Source organism: Toxotes jaculatrix, chromosome 13 (assembly GCF_017976425.1).
Source record: "Toxotes jaculatrix isolate fToxJac2 chromosome 13, fToxJac2.pri, whole genome shotgun sequence".
Classification (NCBI taxonomy): domain Eukaryota; kingdom Metazoa; phylum Chordata; class Actinopteri; family Toxotidae; genus Toxotes; species Toxotes jaculatrix.
Window position 1 is genome coordinate 1,587,774 of NC_054406.1, and position 27,534 is coordinate 1,615,307.

The window sequence follows — 27,534 nt, forward strand, 5'->3', positions numbered from 1 at the left end:
GAGGAGACAGAGATTAACACAGTTTATTTGAGGTAAACTAAACTCCAGTTTTCAGTTTTTCACCTCATTTCCATAGAGAGCCACTTTGCATCAGCAGCACCATGCTCCAGTGCTCTGGGAGAGTTTATAGTCCTGAGACTTGAAGACTGGATGACTGACAGCTGTCCTTCATGACAACACAAGCCACAGAAATCCTCCTGATCCAAAACATGACTTTGATCTCCGTCCTCATCTGGACTGTCCTCTGCTGCTGCTTCACAGGTAAAGTCCAGAGAATCAAACTCCTCTCCTCTATCAACATCCGTCCCTCTGACATGAAGCCGACTAAACGCTGACGCTGCTTTATGTTTGTGTCTCTGTGTCCTCAGAGTCCAGAGGACAGGTCACAGTGACTCAGCATGAAGCAATGAGCTCTGCTCTGGGACGCACCGTCACCATCAGCTGTAGAACCAGTCAGGGTGTTCATGGTGGGAGCTATTTATCCTGGTACCAACAGAGAGATGGAGACAAACCTAAACTGATAATTAGTTATGCTTCCTCTCGAGTATCAGGGATTCCAGCTCGTTTTACAGGCAGTGGATCAAACTCTGACTTCACTCTGACCATCAGTGGAGTCCAGGCTGAAGATGCAGCAGTTTACTACTGTCAGAGTCTTCATCTTATCAACAGTCAGTGGGTGTTCACACAGTGAAAAAGCGTCGTACAAAAACCTCCCTCAGTCAGACTGAACAGAAACTGAAGTGACTGCTGCAGCTGGAAGATACTGCAGAGACTGATACACTTCACTGAGGACACACACACACACACACACACCAGAACAGATCATATCAATGTTTCTGACACGATAAATGTGAATATACATCCATATACAAAGAGTTTAACATAGAAATAATATGTTAGAATTTCAATCACACCATCAATAAATCAGCCTCTATGCTGATGACTTCTTGTTATACATCCCAAAAATTCTCATCTTTCCTTCTTTCATTTACTAATCAGACCAGACATTTAACCAAAATGTACTTTTTGATAGAAACAGTTGTTTGGTCAAAACTTAAATGTTATTACAAACTCACAGCTCAAAATTAAAGATATTTCAACTGAATTTGATAATAAAACCAGTGTTATAGTCAAAATTCAAATCCTGAGAATGTCCAAGATACTAATGTTCCATCAAATGTTCTAAAAATAAAATCAATCAGTTTAATTAAATCAAATTTAATTATTTTAAAAGTTTAATTAGTGGGATATTTAACTGAAAAAAACTCTGTATTTTCTGGTCAAACATACAGTTTGTATTTAGTGAAACAGTTTTCTGACCACAGTGTGAATAATACGTCAGTGATTCAACATTTTTGATCAAGTATGAATAAATGCTGTTGTTTGTGTTTCTGAACTGTCGAGTTGGTTTCAATCCAAACTCAAACACACACTTCACTTGTTCTGCTGAGTCGTGTAACACATCATGGCTGCCAGGTCTCAGTTTTTACAAAGGAGTTTGATTTTTCTACTGTCTACAGGAAAAGGTAACAACAACAAAGACAACCTTCAGCGAGGCTTTGATTAACTTTAAGATGTGTCTGCTGCACCGAGACACTTTCTGCTTGAGCTGAGAAAATCTGAATGAATCACTTCAACCAGTCATTTCTTTGTAAAATCATCACCAATCAATGACAATGTCCCTGTGACCTTATTCAGAAATGTGATGAGTCATTGTGGATGTGATGGATCAGCTGTTAGTATTAAGACGTCAATATTAAAATACAGTCAGAATAAACTGATTTGGTCAAATTTTCTTTATTGTCACTAAACACTGAACATGTCAGAATCAATAGAAACAAACAGGACTATTGAAACGTATTATAGCCACATTAATAAGAGAGAGAGAGAGAGAGAGAGCTCAGAGTTACTGGATCTCTCTTTATGCTGATGATATATGAATTTATATTATATTTATCTTTAAGATTCACCAGATGTCTGACCCACTAACAGCAAATAACAATCAGTTTAAGAGCTCTGCTTTTGAATGTGACTGACAAAGTTGTGAACTGGCTCAAATATATTTATAGAAAAATAGAGAAAGTATCATGATCATGTCTTAATGTTAAAAAACTACAGATGGAAGCAGAAAGTATTGGATGAACTGATCTTTATTATCTGGAAATATCGAAATGACAAATGACAAAGAACGAGCAAACACATCTGAGAGACTCATAAAGAGAGAGAGAGAGAGACAGTTACAGAGAGCAGAGTGAGAGCAGGAGCAGAGTAAAACCAGTAGCAGAGTCTCAGAGAGTCAGGTCAGGACTGGGAACACTGGTCTGTCCTCAGTGTCTCTGAGACCGGAGTCTGGGAGCCCTGGGTGGCCTCACAGGTCACAGAGCCCGCCTTCGTCCACTGGTCTGCAGTGAGCCTCAGGGTGCTGCTCCAGCTGTAGGTGCCGTCCTTCCCCAGCACCCCGGGGCTCCTGCTCTGATCCAAGCTGCTGCTGCTGCCGTCCACCTTCCAGGCCAGACTCCAGCCTGAGGGGAAGCCCTTGTTGGCCAGGCACATGAGCGTGGCCTTCCCCTGCTGCAGCTCCTCGCGGGAGGGGGGCAGCACCGTCAGGGTGGGACGGACATCACCTAGGAGACAGCAATCAGATTAGAGGACAGGGACCGAGCACAGCTGTCAATCAAACACCTTTACTGTGTGAGAGTAGATTTTGTCCTTTAAGGAGTTTCTGCCAGATGGTTTTTCTGCTCCACCAGTCACTCACTCACACATGGTTTCACTTCCCTTTAAGAAGCCTCTCATGCAAATCAGCACAGAGAGAATCATCACACAGTTTGAGCTGAAATATATCAAACTACACTGGAAATAGAAGAAGCACATTTGGTCCAAAATTTCAAACCTTTTCTGAAAACGATCCAAAATCTAAACTGTACATTTCAGCAGAAACATAAACAAATACATCAAATAATCTGACAACAATCAAATGTTCTTCATGTGGATCATCGTCAATCATCGTCTGAGGAACTTTTGAAATGATTTCAAACAGCATTGGAAACAATATATATCACAATGAAGAGATTACAGATTTTCTAACATCTTCAAATCCACATCTTTGTTTTCATTCTGTTCAATTAGATTTAAACAAAGTCAATCTTAATTCATATTTTCAGAAGTTTAGCTTTTAAAAGATGAATGATTTAAAATGAAAAATGAATCTTAGAAAACATTTTTCAAACAGACTGAAGTTTGATCTTTTCTACAGTTCAACATAAATTTCAATATGACAGGAATGTGTAAAGCAAAGTTTAGTAAAGCTGCTCTGAGTTCAGCTCCGTGATGAAGGAGGACAAATAAAAACATCAATACTAAAAGTGTTTGAAATCAAACCAGATCATTTCATCTGCTGTAACATTCAACATCTGAATTTAATACATGACTTTACAATATTGTATTTAGTATTTTTGCAGAAACTTACTTCCAACATCCAGTCTGGTTCCTCCACCAAAAGTCAACCACAGTGATACAAAGTCATTGAGCCGTCGTACAAAAACCTCTCAGTGTAGAGAGACACGGCTCTGTGACTCTGTCAGACTGAACTAAACCTACAAACCCTCCAGATGCAGCTTCACCATTAAACTGAAGAATAATGATTCATCCTCTGGCTTCATGTTTAATATTCATCACAAAGAGTTTTTATCATTTCTGCTGCTAAAACAAACTTTGTCTCCTGGTGCAAATTTTTTGTTCAACAATTATTCATCAACATGTAAAAGTGAGGAATTTTCCTGACACGTTGATTATAAAGGAAATAAAAAGAGAAAAAGCCTCTGAGATAAAACAATTTACAAACATTTGACTTACTTCCAATATCCAGTCTGGTTCCTCCACCGAACGTGTACCACAGTGATACAAAGTCATTGAGCCGTCGTACAAAAACCTCTCAGTGTAGAGAGACACGGCTCTGTGACTGTGAAACAAACAACATCAACTAAATCAGTCTGTTTTTTCGATTTTGAGATCTGATATAAGAAATGAGCCAAAGAGCCAAAAATCTCAGAATTAATATTTTTCTATCACAACTTTTTGTTAAATTTCACCATGAAAAACTAAAGATTTGATGAGATAAAATAAACTAAATAATAATTAAATAAATGAAACATTTTTAAAAATTCCAGATGCATAAAACCAAGGTCACATCAAAAGAGACATTGAAACATTCATAAAACATATTCCTATATATTTGTCCATTAATCAGAAGCTTCATCATATTGATCTCTGTTGGAGTCAGTCAGAGCATTTCCATAGAGCCACTTTGCATCAGCAACACCATGCTCCAGTGCTCTGGGAGAGTTTATAGTCCTGAGACTTGAAGACTGGATGACTGGATGACTGACAGCTGTCCTTCATGACAACACAAGCCACAGAAATCCTCCTGATCCAAAACATGACTTTGATCTCCGTCCTCATCTGGACTGTCCTCTGCTGCTGCTTCACAGGTAAAGTCCAGAGAATCAAACTCCTCTCCTCTATCAACATCCGTCCCTCTGAAATGAAGCGGACTAAACGCTGACGCTGCTTTATGTTTGTGTCTCTGTGTCCTCAGAGTCCAGAGGACAGGTCACAGTGACTCAGTCTGGAGCAGTGAGCTCTGCTCTGGGAGGCACCGTCACCATCAGCTGTAGAACCAGTCAGAACGTTTATGCTGGGAGCTATTTAGCCTGGTACCAACAGAAAGATGGAGACAAACCTAAACTGCTAATTTACTATGCTTCCACTCGACAATCAGGGATTCCAGCTCGTTTTACAGGCAGTGGATCAAACTCTGACTTCACTCTGACCATCAGTGGAGTCCAGGCTGAAGATGCAGCAGTTTACTACTGTCAGAGTCTTCATGAAATCAACAGTCAGTGGGTGTTCACACAGTGAAAAAGCGTCGTACAAAAACCTCCCTCAGTCAGACTGAACAGAAACTGAAGTGACTGCTGCAGCTGGAAGCTACTGCAGAGACTGATACACTTCACTGAGGACACACACACACACACACCAGAATAGATCATATCAGTGTTTCTGACACGATAAATGTGAATATACATCCATATACAAAGAGTCTAACATAGAAATAATGTTAGAATTTCATTCACACCATCAATAAATCAGCCTCTATGCTGATGACGTCTTGTTATACATCCCAAAAATTCTCGTCTTTCCTTCTTTCATTTACTAATCAGACCAGACTTTAAAGCAGGATTTATGGTTGCATTCTCTATTTTCTGATGTCCATTAAATCTTTTACAGTGTTTGGAATCCACATTTTACCAAACTGAGATAAATTTGTTAAAACCAATAATAACAAACCTCCTCTGAGGCGACTCAGGAATGTTTTCCTACAGCAGCAGGTGTACAGAGCCTTCACTGTCATGGTTAAAATATAAACTTGCTTATGTAGTGGTCACTGTTTGGAGGACCTTCATCGTCATGGTTACAATAATAAAGACACAGATGAGGTTTAAGAACAGTGAAGATCAAAAGACATTATGATGACTCTTGGCTTAATATATGAAACGAGCAGCAGTCTCCCACATGAAGGTCCTGTGTCTTGTTGACCATCCGTCCACCCTGACCTCCTCCATATGCAGATTTTGTCCCTCTTTACACAGCATCACCTGATTTTCTCTGTTGCTCTTTCTATAATTACGGTTACCTCAGAGGACAACTCAAGTTCTTCCTCTATGTTAAAGAAATTAGAAATCATTGGGAGGATGGAATCATTTTTCTCATATATGAATTGATAAACTAAATTCTTTGTCTTTAGCAGAATCATTTTCTTATCTGTCATTTCACAATCATAGGACATTCATGGATAAAGGATCTGTGTTTATTGATAAATGTTTCACATCACTGCACTGAAAAAACAAACTGGGTCAGAAAATGAAAATGATTTGGTTCAACTGGCCTCAAAATAATTCTTTCATAGAATTCTTATCAGTTTTAGGACATAATCCCAAAAATTCTCAGTGCTGAGGGGGAAACAGCATGAACTGTTGAGGACAGCTACAGCTGACTGACTCTGTGTGTTTGCATGTGTCCTGCCTCTCTGCTCCCAGCCGTTAAGAGGCCAGTGTTGATCAGTGTGTGTCCAGGCCTTTCAGAGCCACTGACACGCCGGCAGCACAATGATGATGTCTCTGACTCTACTGCTGGCCACCCTGGGGCTCCTTGTTCAGGGTGAGACTCTCTGCTGACAACACAATCATGTTCTGCTGTGATGGACAAAGACTGAAACAAGCAGCACTGACCTTCTTCCATCTATTGTCCATCTTAAAGAAATGATCCTCTTGTGTTTGGATGTTGATCGTCTTTCTCCAAACTGGATTTGTCTCAATAACCCTTCTCCTCTTTTTCATGTTTTCCAGGTTCATCAGCAGACATCACCGTGTCTCAGTCTCCTGAATCTCAGTCTGTTGTTCCAGGTCAGACTGTCTCTATCAGATGTAAAACCAGTTCACATGCTGGCAGTGAGGTAGACTGGTACCTTCAGAAACCTGGAGAAGCTCCTAAACTCCTGATTTATCATGTTACAACTCGTCAGTCTGGAGTTTCAGATCGTTTCAGTGGCAGTGGATCTGGAACTGACTTCACTCTGACCATCAGCAGAGTCCAGACTGAAGATGCAGGAGTTTATTACTGTCAGCAGGATTACAGCTTCCCGCTCACACAGTGATACAACGTCGTACAAAAACCTCCCTCAGCTGCAGAGGAACTGATCTGAATCAACAGCTGCACAAAACTAAACCCACAGACGTTTGCACAAAAGTACATTTTACAGCAAAGTACATTAAAAACATAACACAGTCACAGAGGAAAACATGTTGGAAAGTCAGTAAGTATTTTTATCAATAGAGAATGAGAAACAGATTTAAATAATAATAACTCATTAATCCTGTTGTTTTTTTAAAAAAAAGAAATATTGACAATAAACATGTGATTTCATCTTGTGCTGATGATGCTCAACAATTTCTTTCTAATCCATGAAACGTTATTCAGTGTTTAATGTAAATAAAACTTTGAGATGATTGAATAAAAATGGCGTCTTTTCAATCTTCCACTCACACCGAGTTTCTACCTGCTTTAATAAACCACTGCTAAACACAGACACTGTCAGGTTAGACTCAAAGAGTCAGTGGAGAAGTGACTGCACCGTCAGGGTGGGGGCAACTCCACCCACTGGAGGAGGAGACAGAGATTAACACAGTTTATTTGACGTAAACTAAACTAAACTCAAGTTTTCAGTTTTTCACCTCATTTCCATAGAGAGCCACTTTGCATCAGCAGCACCATGCTCCAGTGCTCTGGGAGAGTTTATAGTCCTGAGACTTGAAGACTGGATGACTGACAGCTGTCCTTCATGACAACACAAGCCACAGAAATCCTCCTGATCCAAAACATGACTTTGATCTCCGTCCTCATCTGGACTGTCCTCTGCTGCTGCTTCACAGGTAAAGTCCAGAGAATCAAACTCCTCTCCTCTATCAACATCCGTCCCTCTGAAATGAAGCCGACTAAACGCTGACGCTGCTTTATGTTTGTGTCTCTGTGTCCTCAGAGTCCAGAGGACAAGTCACAGTGACTCAGCCTGGAGCAGTGAGCTCTGCTCTGGGACGCACCGTCACCATCAGCTGTAGAACCAGTCAGAATGTTTATAATTCAAACTATTTGCACTGGTACCAACAGAGAGATGGAGACAAACCTAAACTGCTAATTTACGTTGCTTCCAATCGAGTGTCAGGGATTCCAGCTCGTTTTACAGGCAGTGGATCAAACTCTGACTTCACTCTGACCATCAGTGGAGTCCAGGCTGAAGATGCAGCAGTTTACTACTGTCAGAGTTTTCATGTTATCAACAGTCAGTGGGTGTTCACACAGTGAAAAAGCGTCGTACAAAAACCTCCCTCAGTCAGACTGAACAGAAACTGAAGTGACTGCTGCAGCTGGAAGATACTGCAGAGACTGATACACTTCACTGAGGACACACACATACACACACACACCAGAACAGATCATATCAATGTTTCTGACACGATAAATGTGAATATACATCCATATACAAAGAGTCTAACATAGAAATAATATGTTAGAATTTCAATCACACCATCAATAAATCAGCCTCTATGCTGATGACTTCTTGTTATACATCCCAAAAATTCTCATCTTTCCTTCTTTCATTTACTAATCAGACCAGACATTTAACCAAAATGTACTTTTTGATAGAAACAGTTGTTTGGTCAAAACTTAAATGTTATTACAAACTCACAGCTCAAAATGAAAGATATTTCAACTGAATTTGATAGTAAAACCTAAAGTGTTATAGTCAAAATTCAAATCCTGAGAATGTCCAAGATACTAATGTTCCATCAAATGTTCTAAATAGAAAATCAATCAGTTTAATTAAATCAAATTTAATTATTTTAAAAGTTTAATTAGTGGGATATTTAACTGAAAAAAACTCTGTATTTTCTGGTCAAATATACAGTTTGTATTTAGTGAAACAGTTTTCTGACCACAGTGTGAATAATACGTCAGTGATTCAACATTTTTGATCAAGTATGAATAAATGCTGTTGTTTGTGTTTCTGAACTGTCGAGTTGGTTTCAATCCAAACTCAAACACACACTTCACTTGTTCTGCTGAGTCGTGTAACACATCATGGCTGCCAGGTCTCAGTTTTCACTAAGGAGTTTGATTTTTCTACTGTCTACAGGAAAAGGTAACAACAACAAAGACAACCTTCAGCGAGGCTTTGATTAGCTTTAAGATGTGTCTGCTGCACTGAGACACTTTCTGCTTGAGCTGAGAAAATCTGAATGAATCACTTCAACCAGTCATTTCTTTGCAAAATCATCACCAATCAATGACAATGTCCCTGTGACCTTATTCAGAAATGTGATGAGTCATTGTGGATGTGATGGATCAGCTGTTAGTATTAAGACGTCAATATTAAAATACAGTCGAAAATAAACTGATTTGGTCAAAGTTTCTTTATTGTCACTAAACACTGAACATGTCAGAATCAATAGAAACAAACAGGACTATTGAAATGTATTATAGCCACATTAATAAGAGAGAGAGAGAGAGAGAGAGAGAGAGAGAGAGAGAGAGAGAGAGAGCTCAGAGTTACTGGATCTCTCTTTATGCTGATGATATATGAATTTATATTATATTTATCTTTAAGATTCAGCAGATGTCTGACCCACTAACAGCAAATAACAATCAGTTTAAGAGCTCTGCTTTGGAATGTGACTGACAAAGTTGTGAACTGGCTCAAATATATTTATAGAAAAATAGAGAAAGTATCATGATCATGTCTTAATGTTAAAAAACTACAGATGGAAGCAGAAAGTATTGGATGAACTGATCTTTATTATCTGGAAATATCGAAATGACAAATGACAAAGAACGAGCAAACACATCTGAGAGACTCATAAAGAGAGAGAGAGAGAGACAGTTACAGAGAGCAGAGTGAGAGCAGGAGCAGAGTAAAACCAGTAGCAGAGTCTCAGAGAGTCAGGTCAGGACTGGGAACACTGGTCTGTCCTCAGTGTCTCTGAGACCGGAGTCTGGGAGCCCTGGGTGGCCTCACAGGTCACAGAGCCCGCCTTCGTCCACTGGTCTGCAGTGAGCCTCAGGGTGCTGCTCCAGCTGTAGGTGCCGTCCTTCCCCAGCACCCCGGGGCTCCTGCTCTGATCCAAGCTGCTGCTGCTGCCGTCCACCTTCCAGGCCAGACTCCAGCCTGAGGGGAAGCCCTTGTTGGCCAGGCACATGAGCGTGGCCTTCCCCTGCTGCAGCTCCTCGCGGGAGGGGGGCAGCACCGTCAGGGTGGGACGGACATCACCTAGGAGACAGCAATCAGATTAGAGGACAGGGACCGAGCACATCTGTCAATCAAACACCTTTACTGTGTGAGAGTAGATTTTGTCCTTTAAGGAGTTTCTGCCAGATGGTTTTTCTGCTCCACCAGTCACTCACTCACACATGGTTTCACTTCCCTTTAAGAAGCCTCTCATGCAAATCAGCACAGAGAGAATCATCACACAGTTTGAGCTGAAATATATCAAACTACACTGGAAATAGAAGAAGCACATTTGGTCCAAAATTTCAAACCTTTTCTGAAAACGATCCAAAATCTAAACTGTACATTTCAGCAGAAACATAAACAAATACATCAAATAATCTGACAACAATCAAATGTTCTTCATGTGGATCATCGTCAATCATCGTCTGATGAACTTTTGAAATGATTTCAAACAGCATTGGAAACAAAATATATCACAATGAAGCGATTACAGATTTTCTAACATCTTCAAATCCACATCTTTGTTTTCATTCTGTTCAATTAGATTTAAACAAAGTCAATCTTAATTCATATTTTCAAAAGTTTAGCTTTTAAAAGATGAATGATTTAAAATGAAAAATGAATCTTAGAAGACATTTTTCAAACAGACTGAAGTTTGATCTTTTCTACAGTTCAACATAAATTTCAATATGACAGGAATGTGTAAAGCAAAGTTTAGTAAAGCTGCTCTGAGTTCAGCTCCGTGATGAAGGAGGACAAATAAAAACATCAATACTAAAAGTGTTTGAAATCAAACCAGATCATTTCATCTGCTGTAACATTCAACATCTGAATTTAATACATGACTTTACAATATTGTATTTAGTATTTTTGCAGAAACTTACTTCCAACATCCAGTCTGGTTCCTCCACCAAAAGTCCACCACAGTGATACAAAGTCATTGAGCCGTCGTACAAAAACCTCTCAGTGTAGAGAGACACGGCTCTGTGACTCTGTCAGACTGAACTAAACCTACAAACCCTCCAGATGCAGCTTCACCATTAAACTGGAGAATAATGATTCATCCTCTGGCTTCATGTTTAATATTCGTCACAAAGAGTTTTTATCATTTCTGCTGCTAAAACAAACTTTGTCTCCTGGTGCAAATTTTTTGTTCAACAATTATTCATCAACATGTAAAAGTGAGGAATTTTCCTGACACGTTGATTATAAAGGAAATAAAAAGAGAAAAAGCCTCTGAGATAAAACAATTTACAAACATTTGACTTACTTCCAACATCCATTCTGGTTCCTCCACCGAACGTGTACCACAGTGATACAAAGTCATTGAGCCGTCTTACAAAAACCTCTCAGTGTAGAGAGACACGGCTCTGTGACTGTGAAACAAACATCAACTAAATCAGTCTGTTTTTTAGATTTTGAGATTTGATATAAGAAATGACAAAAGCCAAAAATCCCAAATTGAAATTTTTTGTTACATATAAAAATTTTCACCATGAAAAAGTGATTATACATGAATTATATTAGATTTAAGTTTATTGTCATTACACATGTTCAAGCACAGGTTAACGAAATGCAGTTTAGCATCTAACCAGAAGTGCAAAAGCAGCAAGTGCAGGATATACATTATCTACAGATGAGATATATAATTATTTAATAAAACAAAATTTAAAGGAGAAGTTTGGAAACAAAATGTCTCCAGAAAAATAAGACAATGGTCAAATGAAAACATGGACTGAAATATTCGTGTCATCATCTGGGTCCACGCCCAGGTCGCAGGGGTGACAGCCGCCCAGTCCACAATGCATCGAAATCCTATGGCACCTGCCACAGGTGGTAACACCCGGAGTTGAGCTCAAACCCCCAACCTCAAGAGTTTGAGTCTGGTGCTCTACCAACTGAGCTAACTGGGCGGCCTTCATAAAACATATTCCTATATATTTGTCCATTAATCAGAAGCTTCATCATATTGATATCTGTTGGAGTCAGTCAGAGCATTTCCATAGAGCCACTTTGCATCAGCAGCACCATGCTCCAGTGCTCTGGGAGAGTTTATAGTCCTGAGACTTGAAGACTGGATGACTGACAGCTGTCCTTCATGACAACACAAGCCACAGAAATCCTCCTGATCCAAAACATGACTTTGATCTCCGTCCTCATCTGGACTGTCCTCTGCTGCTGCTTCACAGGTAAAGTCCAGAGAATCAAACTCCTCTCCTCTATCAACATCCGTCCCTCTGAAATGAAGCCGACTAAACACTGACGCTGCTTTATGTTTGTGTCTCTGTGTCCTCAGAGTCCAGAGGACAGGTCACAGTGATGCAGCCTGGAGCAGTGAGCTCTGCTCTGGGAGGCACCGTCACCATCAGCTGTAGAATCAGTCAGAACGTTTATGGTTCAAGCTATTTACACTGGTACCAACAGAGAGATGGAGACAAACCTAAACTGCTTATTCGTTATGCTTCCTCTCGAGAATCAGGGATTCCAGCTCGTTTTACAGGCAGTGGATCAAACTCTGACTTCGCTCTGACCATCAGTGGAGTCCAGGCTGAAGATGCAGCAGTTTACTACTGTCAGAGTTATCATGAAATCAACAGTCAGTGGGTGTTCACACAGTGAAAAAGCGTCGTACAAAAACCTCCCTCAGTCAGACTGAACAGAAACTGAAGTGACTGCTGCAGCTGGAAGATACTGCAGAGACTGATACACTTCACTGAGGACACACACACACACACACACACACACACACACACACACGCACGCAGTTTTTTCTTACATTACTTTGAGGACACTTGTTGACAACATGCATTCCCTAGCCCCTTACCCTAACTCTATCCTGAACCCATTTGTGACACTCACTCTAAAATCTTAACCATCAAACAGCCATTTTAAGGTTTGTTAGAAAGTGATGACCGGGCAAAATGTCCTCACTTCACTGGTTTAAAATTCAAACTGGTTCTCACACTGTGTAGCCAGAAGAGTAGACACACACAAATTGAACGTTTCACCATTTTTTCTTTAATGACCAACAAACGTATCAAAACAAGTTCATTAACAAAACACAGATCATGTTAAAGCCTGGTTCTCTATTCAACTGGGATCCAGATGCAGACTCAGACACACAGAGACAGAAGTGAGTTCAACTGATTATTTTCCAACAGGGGAAAAGAAGCAAGAGTCTGTGTTTGAACCGGGCAGGTGGACAGACGGGATGATCATAGTAGATTTCCACGTTGGTGGAGATGTGAATGCAGGTCGAAGGGCGACGGGTCTGAGACTGAGGAGAAGGACAGAGCGTGGGTCAGGTCTTCTTCAGGAAACCAGGGGCAACGAACGAACAGGTGGATGCGAGAAATTCTTCAGACAAGGCAATTCCTTTTCTACAGCAAGGTCGGGCCAACATTTCTACTGTGAGGGATGAAAGATGAACTGGTGAATAATGGGCTGAAGCACTGGTCTTTAAATGATGTCAAACAGCATTGGAAAATATATGTAAATGAATTAGAGATTTTCTAACATCTTCAAATCCACGTTTGTTTTCTCGGTGTTCAATCTGATTTGAACAAACTGAATCGTAATTCATCTAAATAAAAGTTTAGCTTCATAAAATGAAATGAAAAATGAATCTTAGAAGACATTTTTCAAACAGACTGAAGTTTGATCTTTTCTACAGTTCAACATAAATTTCAATATGACAGGAATGTGTAAAGCAAAGTTTAGTAAAGCTGCTCTGAGTTCAGCTCCGTGATGAAGGAGGACAAATAAAAACATCAATACTAAAAGTGTTTGAAATCAAACCAGATCATTTCATCTGCTGTAACATTCAACATCTGAATTTAATACATGACTTTACAATATTGTATTTAGTATTTTTGCAGAAACTTACTTCCAAATTCCAGTCTGGTTCCTCCACCAAAAGTCCACCACAGTGATACAAAGTCATTGAGCCGTCGTACAAAAACCTCTCAGTGTAGAGAGACACGGCTCTGTGACTGTGAAACAAACATCAACTAAATCAGTCTGTTTTTTAGATTTTGAGATCTGATATAAGAAATGAGCCAAAGAGCCAAAAAATCCAAGAATAAATACTTTTCTTTTACATGTCTTTTTCAATTTCACAATGGAAAAAATAAGATTTGATGAGATAAAATAATCTAAATAATAATTCAATAAATTAAGAGAAAAAGAGAATTTCAACGTTGCATAAAACCAAGGTCACATCAAAAGACAAATCATAATATTGATCTCTGTTGGAGTCAGTCAGAGCATTTCCATAGAGCCACTTTGCATCAGCAGCACCATGCTCCAGTGCTCTGGGAGAGTTTATAGTCCTGAGACTTGAAGACTGGATGACTGACAGCTGTCCTTCATGACAACACAAGCCACAGAAATCCTCCTGATCCAAAACATGACTTTGATCTCCGTCCTCATCTGGACTGTCCTCTGCTGCTGCTTCACAGGTAAAGTCCAGAGAATCAAACTCCTCTCCTCTATCAACATCCGTCCCTCTGAAATGAAGCCGACTAAACGCTGACGCTGCTTTATGTTTGTGTCTCTGTGTCCTCAGAGTCCAGAGGACAGGTCACAGTGACTCAGCCTGGAGCAGTGAGCTCTGCTCTGGGAGGCACCGTCACCATCAGCTGTAGAACCAGTCAGAACGTATATAGCTCAAACCGTTTAGCCTGGTACCAACAGAGAGATGGAGACAAACCTAAACTACTTATTTACCTTGCTTCCTCTCGAGTATCAGGGATTCCAGCTCGTTTTACAGGCAGTGGATCAAACTCTGACTTCACTCTGACCATCAGTGGAGTCCAGGCGGAAGATGCAGCAGTTTACTACTGTCAGAGTTTTCACTATATCAACAGTCAGTATCTGTTCACACAGTGAAAAAGCGTCGTACAAAAACCTCCCTCAGTCAGACTGAACAGAAACTGAAGTGACTGCTGCAGCTGGAAGATACTGCAGAGACTGATACACTTCACTGAGGACACACACACACACACACACACACACACACACACACACACACACACACACACACACACACACCAGAACAGATCATATCAGTGTTTCTGACACGATAAATGTAAATATACATTCATATAAAAAGAGTCTAACATAGAAATAATATGTTAGAATTTCATTCACACCATCAATAAATCAGCCTCTATGCTGATGACTTCTTGTTATACATCCCAAAAATTCTCATCTTTCCTTCTTTCATTTACTAATCAGACCAGACATTTAACCAAAATGTACTTTTTGATAGAAACAGTTGTTTGGTCAAAACTTAAATGTTATTACAAACTCACAGCTCAAAGTTAAAGATATTTCAACTGAATTTGATAATAAAACCTAAAGTGTTATAGTCAAAATTCAAATCCTGAGAATGTCCAAGATACTAATGTTCCATCAAATGTTCTAAATAGAAAATCAATCAGTTTAATTAAATCAAATTTAATTATTTTAAAAGTTTAATTAGTGGGATATTTAACTGAAAAAAACTCTGTATTTTCTGGTCAAATATACAGTTTGTATTTAGTGAAACAGTTTTCTGACAACAGTGTGAATAATACGTCAGTTATTCAACATTTTTGATCAAGTACGAATAAATGCTGTTGTTTGTGTTTCTGAACTGTCGAGTTGGTTTCAATCCAAACTCAAACACACACTTCACTTGTTCTGCTGAGTCGTGTAACACATCATGGCTGCCAGGTCTCAGTTTTTACAAAGGAGTTTGATTTTTCTACTGTCTACAGGAAAAGGTAACAACAACAACAACAACAACCTTCAGCGAGGCTTTGATTAGCTTTAAGATGTGTCTGCTGCACCGAGACACTTTCTGCTTGAGCTGAGAAAATCTGAATGAATCACTTCAACCAGTCATTTCTTTGCAAAATCATCACCAATCAATGACAATGTCCCTGTGACCTTATTCAGAAATGTGATGAGTCATTGTGGATGTGATGGATCAGCTGTTAGTATTAAGACGTCAATATTAAAATACAGTCAGAATAAACTGATTTGGTCAAAGTTTCTTTATTGTCACTAAACACTGAACATGTCAGAATCAATAGAAACAAACAGGACTATTGAAATGTATTATAGCCACATTAATAAGAGAGACAGAGAGAGCTCAGAGTTACTGGATCTCTCTTTATGCTGATGATATATGAATTTATATTATATTTATCTTTAAGATTCAGCAGATGTCTGACCCACTAACAGCAAATAACAATCAGTTTAAGAGCTCTGCTTTTGAATGTGACTGACAAAGTTGTGAACTGGCTCAAATATATTTATAGAAAAATAGAGAAAGTATCATGATCATGTCTTAATGTTAAAAAACTACAGATGGAAGCAGAAAGTATTGGATGAACTGATCTTTATTATCTGGAAATATCGAAATGACAAATGACAAAGAACGAGCAAACACATCTGAGAGACTCATAAAGAGAGAGAGAGAGAGACAGTTACAGAGAGCAGACTGAGAGCAGGAGCAGAGTAAAACCAATAGCACAGTCTCAGAGAGTCAGGTCAGGACTGGGAACACTGGTCTGTCCTCAGTGTCTCTGAGACCGGAGTCTGGGAGCCCTGGGTGGCCTCACAGGTCACAGAGCCCGCCTTCGTCCACTGGTCTGCAGTGAGCCTCAGGGTGCTGCTCCAGCTGTAGGTGCCGTCCTTCCCCAGCACCCCGGGGCTCCTGCTCTGATCCAAGCTGCTGCTGCCGTCCACCTTCCAGGCCAGACTCCAGCCTGAGGGGAAGCCCTTGTTGGCCAGGCACATGAGCGTGGCCTTCCCCTGCTTCAGCTCCTCGTCGGAGGGGGGCAGCACCATCAGGGTGGGACGGACATCACCTAGGAGACAGCAATCAGATTAGAGGACAGGGACCGAGCACAGCTGTCAATCAAACACCTTTACTGTGTGAGAGTAGATTTTGTCCTTTAAGGAGTTTCTGCCAGATGGTTTTTCTGCTCCACCAGTCACTCACTCACACATGGTTTCACTTCCCTTTAAGAAGCCTCTCATGCAAATCAGCACAGAGAGAATCATCACACAGTTTGAGCTGAAATATATCAAACTACACTGGAAATAGAAGAAGCACATTTGGTCCAAAATTTCAAATCTTTTCTGAAAACGATCCAAAATCTAAACTGTACATTTCAGCAGAAACATAAACAAATACATCAGAAAATCTGACAACAATCAAATGTTCTTCATGTGGATCATCGTCAATCATCGTATGATGAACTTTTGAAATATTTCAAACAGCACTGGAAACAATATATATCACAATGAAGAGATTACAGATTTTCTAACATCTTCAAATCCACATCTTTGTTTTCATTCTGTTCAATTAGATTTAAACAAAGTCAATCTTAATTCATATTTTCAAAGCTTTTAAAAGATGAATGATTTAAAATGAAAAATGAATCTTAGAAGACATTTTTCAAACAGACTGAAGTTTGATCTTTTCTACAGTTCAACATAAATTTCAATATGACAGGAATGTGTAAAGCAAAGTTTAGTAAAGCTGCTCTGAGTTCAGCTCCGTGATGAAGGAGGACAAATAAAAACATCAATACTAAAAGTGTTTGAAATCAAACCAGATCATTTCATCTGCTGTAACATTCAACATCTGAATTTAATACATGACTTTACAATATTGTATTTAGTATTTTTGCAGAAACTTACTTCCAACATCCAGTCTGGTTCCTCCACCAAAAGTCCACCACAGTGATACAAAGTCATTGAGCCGTCGTACAAAAACCTCTCAGTGTAGAGAGACACGGCTCTGTGACTCTGTCAGACTGAACTAAACCTACAAACCCTCCAGATGCAGCTTCACCATTAAACTGGAGAATAATGATTCATCCTCTGGCTTCATGTTTAATATTCATCACAAAGAGTTTTTATCATTTCTGCTGCTAAAACAAACTTTGTCTCCTGGTGCAAATTTTTTGTTCAACGATTATTGATCAACATGTAAAAGTGAGGAATTTTCCTGACACGTTGATTATAAAGGAAATAAAAAGAGAAAAAGCCTCTGAGATAAAACAATTTACAAACATTTGACTTACTTCCAACATCCAGTCTGGTTCCTCCACCGAACGTGTTCCACAGTGATACAAAGTCATTGAGCCGTCGTACAAAAACCTCTCAGTGTAGAGAGACACGGCTCTGTGACTGTGAAACAAACAACATCAACTAAATCAGTCTGTTTTTTAGATTTTGGCATCTGATATAAGAAATGAGCAAAAGAGCCAAAAATCCCAGAATTAATTTTTTTCTATTACAACTTTTTTTTAATTTCACGATGAAAAAATAAAAGATTTAATGAGATAAAATAACCTATATAATAATTAAATAAATGAAACTAAAAAAAAATTCCAGATGCAAAAAACCAAGGTCACATCAAAAGAGACACTGAAACATTAATAAAACATATTCCTATATATTTGTCCATTAATCAGAAGCTTCATCATATTGATCTCTGTTGGAGTCAGTCAGAGCATTTCCATAGAGCCACTTTGCATCAGCAGCACCATGCTCCAGTGCTCTGGGAGAGTTTATAGTCCTGAGACTTGAAGACTGGATGACTGACAGCTGTCCTTCATGACAACACAAGCCACAGAAATCCTCCTGATCCAAAACATGACTTTGATCTCCGTCCTCATCTGGACTGTCCTCTGCTGCTGCTTCACAGGTAAAGTCCAGAGAATCAAACTCCTCTCCTCTATCAACATCCGTCCCTCTGAAATGAAGCCGACTAAACGCTGACGCTGCTTTATGTTTGTGTCTCTGTGTCCTCAGAGTCCAGAGGACAGGTCACAGTGACTCAGCCTGAAGCAGTGAGCTCTGCTCTGGGAGGCACCGTCACCATCAGCTGTAGAACCAGTCAGAACGTTTATGCTGGGAGCTATTTAGCCTGGTACCAACAGAGAGATGGAGACAAACCTAAACTACTTATTTACTATGCTTCCACTCGACAATCAGGGATTCCAGCTCGTTTTACAGGCAGTGGATCAAACTCTGACTTCACTCTGACCATCAGTGGAGTCCAGGCTGAAGATGCAGCAGTTTACTACTGTCAGAGTCTTCACTCTATCAACAGTCAGTGGGTGTTCACACAGTGAAAAAGCGTCGTACAAAAACCTCCCTCAGTCAGACTGAACAGAAACTGAAGTGACTGCTGCAGCTGGAAGATACTGCAGAGACTGATACACTTCACTGAGGACACACACACACACACACACACACACACACACACACACACACACACACACACACACACACACACTCTCTCTCTCTCTTTTTTCTTACATTACTTTACCCTAACTCTATCCTGAACCCATTTCTGACACTCACCCTAAAATCAAGTCTTAACCATCAAACAGTCATTTTAAGTTGTGTCAGAAAGTGATGACCGGGCAAAATGTCCTCACTTGAGTGGTTTAAAATTCAAATGTTCAAAATGTTTGGGAAGGTCAGTGTTGGGTGTTCACAAGCAAAACTTACACAAGATCACAGTGGCCTTGACCTTTGATCTTTGACCTCTGACCTCCAATACATATTGACTCCATCTTTGACAAGAAGTGATAATATGTGCAAATTTTGAAGAACATCACTCAAAGACCTTGCCACATCCGCCCGGAGTCAGCAGTAGAGTAGAAGCCGTCCAGTTTGTCTCTGTACTGTCTCTTGGCTGCTGTAATGACTTTCCTCAGTCCATACTTCACAGCTTTGTACTCTGTCTCACTGCCTGATCTAAATGCAATGGACAAAGCACGCAGCATGTGGCGTACCTGACTGTTTATCCAGGGCTTCCGGTTGGGGAACTTCCTGACTTGTATGATGGGCACAAAGTTGTCAACACGTGCTGATGTACCCGGTCACATCCTCAGCATAATCCTGTCGCTGACAGAGGAGTCCTCCAGAGTGGCTGCAGCTTTAAACACATCCCAGTGTGTCTGAGCAAAGCAGTCCTGCAGGGTGCTCTCAGTCTCTGTGGTCCAGAGTTGAACTTGTTTGGTGACAGGGTTTGTTTGTTTCAGTCTCTGTCTGTGGGCCGGGTACAGGAACAATGAGATGTGGTCTGAGTGTATGTTGCTATAGACGTGATCCAGTGTGTTTCTTTCACGCGTGGGAATGTCCACGTGTTGATAGTATTTAGGGAATACAGTCCTTAGATTGCGCTGGTTAAAGTCGCCAGCGGCGGTAAAAACTCCACATGTGGCGAACAATGCTTATGAACAGTCCGTATGTCTCCACACCACGAGTTGTTAATAAACACGCAAACACCCCCTTTGTCCTTACCGGAGGCTGCAGCCCGGTGTCCTCGGTGTCTGTAGCTGAACGGCTAGTTGTGGGACTTTGTCTGAAAGCCAGGTGTCAGTGAAAATCAGAGCGCAGCACTCTCTTATTTCCCGCTGTGTTGTGATCCTGGCTCTCAGCTCGTCCGGTTTGTTTTCCAGGGACCGCGCGTTAGCTAGCAAGAGGCTGAGCAGCGGTGGTCGGCTAGCTGCTAGGTGCGAGCTGTTAGCCTAGCATGGAGCCCTCCCCTCTTGCCTCGCGTGCGTCTCCGTTTGCGACGCGCTCTCCTGGGGTCAGCTGACTCACTCACTCACGGTCGGTGCTGTGTGAGTTGGTGATATCCAGCAGTGCCTCTCTGTTGTATGTTAGCAGTGAATGGCATCTGTGCACAGCAGAAAGAGCAAAAAGCACAAAGAAGAAGAAAAAACCGGCATTCGAGAGCGGAGCGAGCAAACACGGAGGGCGCCATGTTGCCACAACACATTCTCAGGCACATTTGCATTAAGGTCACAGTCGACCTTTGACCTCTGACCTCCACAATCTAATCAGTTCATCCTTGCTTCACAGACAACATTTGTGCAAAGTTTAAGGACAATTCCTCAAAGGGTTCTTAAGATATAGCATTGCCAAGCAAAACATAAATATGGTCATAATAACCTTGTCCTTTGACCTCTGACCTCCAAACGCCCTGAGTCACAGTCAACATTTCTGTAAAGTTTGGCAGACAGACCTCAAAGAGTTCTTGAGATATTGCGTGTAGAAGAATCCGGTACAGACAGAAGGACGGACAACCTGAAAACATAATGCCATCGGCCTTGGCTATCACCGAGATGGAGACATAGAAAGTGTATGAAACTCTAAAACCTTTAAATCCTGAATTTCTTTTTAACTTTATATCATGAACTTTTCCTCTTTTCCCTTCACATTAATTATTGTTCATGCAAAACTGTGCCAGTAACAATGAACACGTCTCTGTTGGAGTCAGTCAGAGCATTTCCATAGAGCCACTTTGCATCAGCAGCACCATGCTCCAGTGCTCTGGGAGAGTTTATAGTCCTGAGACTTGAAGACTGGATGACTGACAGCTGTCCTTCATGACAACACAAGCCACAGAAATCCTCCTGATCCAAAACATGACTTTGATCTCCGTCCTCATCTGGACTGTCCTCTGCTGCTGCTTCACAGGTAAAGTCCAGAGAATCAAACTCCTCTCCTCTATCAACATCCGTCCCTCTGAAATGAAGCCGACTAAACGCTGACGCTGCTTTATGTTTGTGTCTCTGTGTCCTCAGAGTCCAGAGGACAGGTCACAGTGACTCAGCCTGGAGCAATGAGCTCTGCTCTGGGACGCACCGCCACCATCAACTGTAGAACCAGTCAGAACGTTTATGTTTCAAGCAACAACCACCGTTTAGCCTGGTACCAACAGAGAGATGGAGACAAACCTAAACGACTTATTTACTATGTTTCCAATCGAGAATCAGGGATTCCAGCTCGTTTTACAGGCAGTGGATCAAACTCTGACTTCACTCTGACCATCAGTGGAGTCCAGGCTGAAGATGCAGCAGTTTACTACTGTCAGAGTGGACACTCTATCAACAGTCAGTGGGTGTTCACACAGTGAAAAAGCGTCGTACAAAAACCTCCCTCAGTCAGACTGAACAGAAACTGAAGGGACTGCAGCAGCTGGAAGATACTGCAGAGACTGATACACTTCACTGAGGACACACACACACACAGTGGTCTTTGTGTAAATAGTTTATACAGGTCACTCCGTGTATCTCATGATACATCTAAGTATATATTGATCCAAATGTAATTACAGATGTGAAGTAGAATGTCTCAGTCGAGCTCAGATCTTCACCAAATTCAAATATTGATGAAAATGTTGAAAAATCTCAAGTTAAGAAAAGTGAAGATTCTCAGTCATCCAGGTCAGGGTGTTTCCAAAAGCTGTCGAAAGGCAGCTGGACGTCCTGGGAGACGTTTCATGTTCTTCTGAGCTGCAGTGATGGAATAAAAATAAAAGCATTGACACTGTCAGGAATTCTGTTTAGATAAAAGAATCTTTGTGCAACTAAAATGGAGCAATAATATTTATTATGTAGTTAAACAGTGATAAACTCTCCCTGTTTATTAAAAGGAAAACAATTCGACTCATTTACAAAAATTTCTTTTGCTCATTATTATCACTTTATTGTAAACTCTGTTTGTCCCTGTCAGGATCCTGTAGGAATTTTGACTGTGTTTTTTCCAGTAATCTGATTGGTCAGTATTTGGGCTGTTGACAGGTTTAGATCTGATCCTCTGAACTAAACCTGCACCGGAGCAGGTGAGGTGTGCAGCATGAGTTACCATGGCGATGTGAGCCAGTAAGAAGTGAACCACCGTCGTGATCCTAAAAACCCAGAGTTAAAGCTGAAGTTACAGAGCTGACCCCAAATCCTGCTTTGTAGTCATTTGTAGTACAGGCCTCAGAGCGCGGCTGACTTACTTCCAGTTTCCAGTATATTGATAAAAAATATTTAAAATGTGAAGAAAATAAATTTAAAACCCCAAAAATCGAACAAAAAGTTTTTCATCTGATGAAGAAAGTATCATGAAACTGTGTTAACAATTAAAAAACTACAGATGTAAACAGAAAGTATTGGATGAACTGATCTTTATTATCTGGAAATATTGAAATGACACATGACAAAGAACGAGCAAACACATCTGAGAGACTCATAAAGAGAGAGAGAGAGAGAGACAGTTACAGAGAGCAGACTGAGAGCAGGAGCAGAGTAAAACCAGTAGCACAGTCTCAGAGAGTCAGGTCAGGACTGGGAACACTGGTCTGTCCTCAGTGTCTCTGAGACCGGAGTCTGGGAGCCCTGGGTGGCCTCACAGGTCACAGAGCCCGCCTTCGTCCACTGGTCTGCAGTGAGCCTCAGGGTGCTGCTCCAGCTGTAGGTGCCGTCCTTCCCCAGCACCCCGGGGCTCCTGCTCTGATCCAAGCTGCTGCTGCTGCCGTCCACCTTCCAGGCCAGACTCCAGCCTGAGGGGTAGCCCTTGTTGGCCAGGCACATGAGCGTGGCCTTCCCCTGCTTCAGCTCCTCGTCGGAGGGAGACAGCACCGTCAGGGTGGGGGGAACTTGACCCACTGGAGGAGGAGACAGAGAGATGAATAAAGTTTATTTGAGGTAAACTAAACTCCTTCCTGTGGACTGCAGCAGAGGAGACCTCTACTTCTGCTGCTCGTCCTCTGATTGGATGAAACTGCTGTTCAGTTTCTCACTTCTCTCTCTGAGCTCAGTAACCATGGCAACAGACAGGCATCACTGCTCAACCATGACAACAGACGGGTTTCAGTACTAAAGATAAAGAGTTAAAAGTGGCATTTTGTTCCTCTGATGTTTTCAAGTTGAATCTGGAAAAATACTGATTCTGAGTTTAACAAATATATTTTACTAAACATGAACAATGAAGGTTTTCCATTGTTTTCCAGCATCTGAAAGATTTAGAATGTAAAACAGCAAAGACAGAGATAGTGTGTGTTTGCTTTGTTCATTCTCAATGAACATTGTTCACTTCTGAATTACTTATTAAAACTCATCAAATGAATCCAACTCACACAGCACGTTGTTTAAATATCACAGTGACGATAAGACATTCATCTGTGACACAGAACATGGCATGAAAAATTAAAATCGTGGACAAAGATCAAGTAAAACCTGGTTGAAATACTTAGCCCAGGATTTGGGCTGAAATTGAAAAACTTTTATCTTTTAGGGATATTTTCATCAGGTAGAAAACTTTTTTCAAAAATATATAGATACTTTTCATGTTGAAACTTCATTTTATTTTGTTTTAGTACATAAAATGGAAAATTCAAGAATCACTGCAATTATATTAAATTCTAATTATCAGCTAAAATGTTTCAGTGATATCTACACTGATGAAATGAAACAAATAAAATATAACATCTGGTTTATTTAAGGAGTAAAATGTACTTACAGTCAACATCCAGTCTGGTTCCTCCACCAAAAGTCCACCACAGTGATACAAAGTCATTGAGCCGTCGTACAAAAACCTCTCAGTGTAGAGAGACACGGCTCTGTGACTGTGAAACAACATCAACTAAATCAGTCTGTTTTTTAGATTTTGAGATTTGATATAAGAAATGAGCCAAAGAGCCAAAAATCCCAGAATGAATATTTTTCTATTACAACTTTTTTTTTCAATTTCACAATGAAAAATAAAGATTTGTTGAGATAAAATAATCTGAATAATAATTCAATAAATGAAATATAAAAAGAAAATTTCTAGATGCATAAGTTCACATCAAAATATACACTGAAATGTTCATAAAACATATTCCATTTTTCCATTAATCAGAAGCTTCATCATATTGATCTCTGTTGGAGTCAGTCAGAGCATTTCCATTGAGCCACTTTGCATCAGCAGCACCATGCTCCAGTGCTCTGGGAGAGTTTATAGTCCTGAGACTTGAAGACTGGATGACTGACAGCTGTCCTTCATGACAACACAAGCCACAGAAATCCTCCTGATCCAAAACATGACTTTGATCTCCGTCCTCATCTGGACTGTCCTCTGCTGCTGCTTCACAGGTAAAGTCCAGAGAATCAAACTCCTCTCCTCTATCAACATCCGTCCCTCTGACATGAAGCCGACTAAACGCTGACGCTGCTTTATGTTTGTGTCTCTGTGTCCTCAGAGTCCAGAGGACAGGTCACAGTGACTCAGCCTGGAGCAGTGAGCTCTGCTCTGGGACGCATCGTCACCATCAGCTGTAGAACCAGTCAGAGGGTAGTTGGTGGGAACGAGTTACACTGGTACCAACAGAGAGATGGAGACAAACCTAAACTACTTATTTACGAAGCTTCCAATCGAGTATCAGGGATTCCAGCTCGTTTTACAGGCAGTGGATCAAACTCTGACTTCACTCTGACCATCAGTGGAGTCCAGGCTGAAGATGCAGCAGTTTACTACTGTCAGAGTTTTCATGCTATCAACAGTCAGGCTGTGTTCACACAGTGAAAAAGCGTCGTACAAAAACCTCCCTCAGTCAGACTGAACAGAAACTGAAGTGACTGCTGCAGCTGGAAGCTACTGCAGAGACTGATACACTTCACTGAGGACACACACACACACACACACACACACACACACACACACACACACACACACACACACACACACACACACACACACACACACACACACACACACACACACGCACACACACACATATCAAAACAACCCCTCATGTTCATTTTCTCCATCATTCATATCCAATTATAATCTCATGTTCTGATCTGATTCACCAAGAAATCAAACAAGATCAAAAAATCAACAGGAGGAAAATCAAGTTCAACCTGGGACAGTTACTCAGAAAAGACTTGGTCATGACCTTTGACCTCAGCTTCACACTGGATCACAGCTTTTTCATCTATAACCTGTTCAAAGAAAATCTGAAGACTCAGATCAGATTAAACCTCAAATCTCACAACACATTGTCCTAAACATGTAAACTTATAGTTTCTAATGAAAAGGTTGGTGTCACCTGAAATTATAAACAGGTAACAGACACAAGTGACTTGCTTTATATAACTATATCTACATATATAAATATAAATGTAGATTAAGACAGTACAATCACACGAGTGTCCAAAAATGAATTTAACCTCGTTGTTGTAATGTTATGTCAGTCATGTCCACATGAAATAAAAGTATTCTTCTTTTTTTTTCCAGCTACATAATTTGCTCTGTACTTTTCTGTCTCTTCATCAGGCGACATGAAGAACCACGACCAGTTAAATGCTTCATACAGTCGCAGACACGCTCGAATGTTTACATCAGGACAGAAAACAGGAGCAGCAGCAGATTTAAAGGATAATATACTGTGTGTATATAGTATGATAGTTATTAGTATTAAAAAACAGAGGCTGCTCTCTGTCAGTTCAGTGTCAGCACAGTTCTCTGATATGCTGACCTTGTTGTTTCTACTTTTTTAAAGATAAACTGATTATATTTACATGACAACGGAAAAAAGTGTATGTAACTTTCCAACCTTTAAATCCTGGTTTTATTTTTGTTTAATTTATATCACAAACTTTTCCCCTTTTCCTTTAACATTAATTATTGTTCATGCAAAACTGTGTCAGTAACAATGAACACGTCTCTGTTGGAGTCAGTCAGAGCATTTCCATAGAGCCACTTTGCATCAGCAGCACCATGCTCCAGTGCTCTGGGAGAGTTTATAGTCCTGAGACTTGAAGACTGGATGACTGACAGCTGTCCTTCATGACAACACAAGCCACAGAAATCCTCCTGATCCAAAACATGACTTTGATCTCCGTCCTCATCTGGACTGTCCTCTGCTGCTGCTTCACAGGTAAAGTCCAGAGAATCAAACTCCTCTCCTCTATCAACATCCGTCCCTCTGAAATGAAGCCGACTAAACGCTGACGCTGCTTTATGTTTGTGTCTCTGTGTCCTCAGAGTCCAGAGGACAGGTCACAGTGACTCAGCCTGGAGCAGTGAGCTCTGCTCTGGGAGGCACCGTCACCATCAGCTGTAGAACCAGTCAGGATGTTTATTATGTTTATTATAGAAGCCCATACTACATTTTAGCCTGGTACCAACAGAGAGATGGAGAAAAGCCTAAACTGCTTATTTACCTTGCTTCCACTCGACAATCAGGGATTCCAGATCGTTTTACAGGCAGTGGATCAAACTCTGACTTCACTCTGGCCATCAGTGGAGTCCAGGCTGAAGATGCAGCAGTTTACTACTGTCAGAGTCTTCATCTTATCAACAGTCAGAATGTGTTCACACAGTGAAAAAGCGTCGTACAAAAACCTCCCTCAGTCAGACTGAACAGAAACTGAAGTGACTGCTGCAGCTGGAAGATACTGCAGAGACTGATACACTTCACTGAGGACACACACACACACACACACACACGTATAAAAACTAGATCATGATCATTTTCTCCATCATTCATATCCAGTTATAATCTCATGTTCTGATCTGATTCACCAAGAAATCAAACAAGATCAAAAAAATCAACAGGATGAAAATCAAGTTCAACCTGGGACAGTTACTGAGGAAAGACTTGGTCATGACCTTTGACCTCAGCTTCACACTGGATTGTAGATAGAATCAGCTTCTTCTTCATTATTTGTTATTACAGCCTCATTTCACCATCAAAGTGGACCTTTTCACTGTGAGCTCATTAGATTTTAATAAAAAATCATCTGTATTTATTGATCAACATTTGGTGGATTTGGGTTTTTCACATCAGTCACTTCACATTCTGCACTGACTGAAGAAACAACCTTGGTAAAACAATGAAAATGATTCTGTGT

General features: G+C 40.6%; 8 gene segments (V, D, J or C); 5 read left to right on the forward strand and 3 right to left on the reverse strand.

The window, feature by feature from the left end:
- Positions 1-2,132: 2,132 nt before the first annotated feature.
- On the reverse strand, positions 2,133-3,548 carry LOC121192069. The segment is given in 2 exon segments: positions 2,133-2,624; positions 3,470-3,548. A coding segment is annotated over 1 exon segment (252 nt).
- Positions 3,549-4,438: 890 nt separating this feature from the next.
- Positions 4,439-4,937, forward strand: LOC121192063. The segment is given in 2 exon segments: positions 4,439-4,490; positions 4,598-4,937. Coding segments are annotated over 2 exon segments (375 nt in total).
- A 1,141-nt stretch (positions 4,938-6,078) lies between these two features.
- Positions 6,079-6,875, forward strand: LOC121192067. The segment is given in 2 exon segments: positions 6,079-6,219; positions 6,408-6,875. Coding segments are annotated over 2 exon segments (360 nt in total).
- A 2,516-nt stretch (positions 6,876-9,391) lies between these two features.
- Positions 9,392-27,534, reverse strand: part of LOC121192057 — a 45,032-nt gene continuing 26,889 nt past the window's right edge. The window contains 1 exon segment of the V gene segment in view: positions 9,392-9,883. Within this exon segment, the coding sequence occupies positions 9,561-9,883 (323 nt within the window).
- Positions 16,216-17,778, reverse strand: LOC121192068. The segment is given in 2 exon segments: positions 16,216-16,704; positions 17,543-17,778. A coding segment is annotated over 1 exon segment (300 nt).
- LOC121192062 lies at positions 18,503-19,008 on the forward strand. The segment is given in 2 exon segments: positions 18,503-18,554; positions 18,662-19,008. Coding segments are annotated over 2 exon segments (375 nt in total).
- LOC121192058 lies at positions 21,295-22,476 on the forward strand. The segment is given in 2 exon segments: positions 21,295-21,346; positions 21,454-22,476. Coding segments are annotated over 2 exon segments (384 nt in total).
- Positions 24,720-25,275, forward strand: LOC121192061. The segment is given in 2 exon segments: positions 24,720-24,771; positions 24,879-25,275. Coding segments are annotated over 2 exon segments (375 nt in total).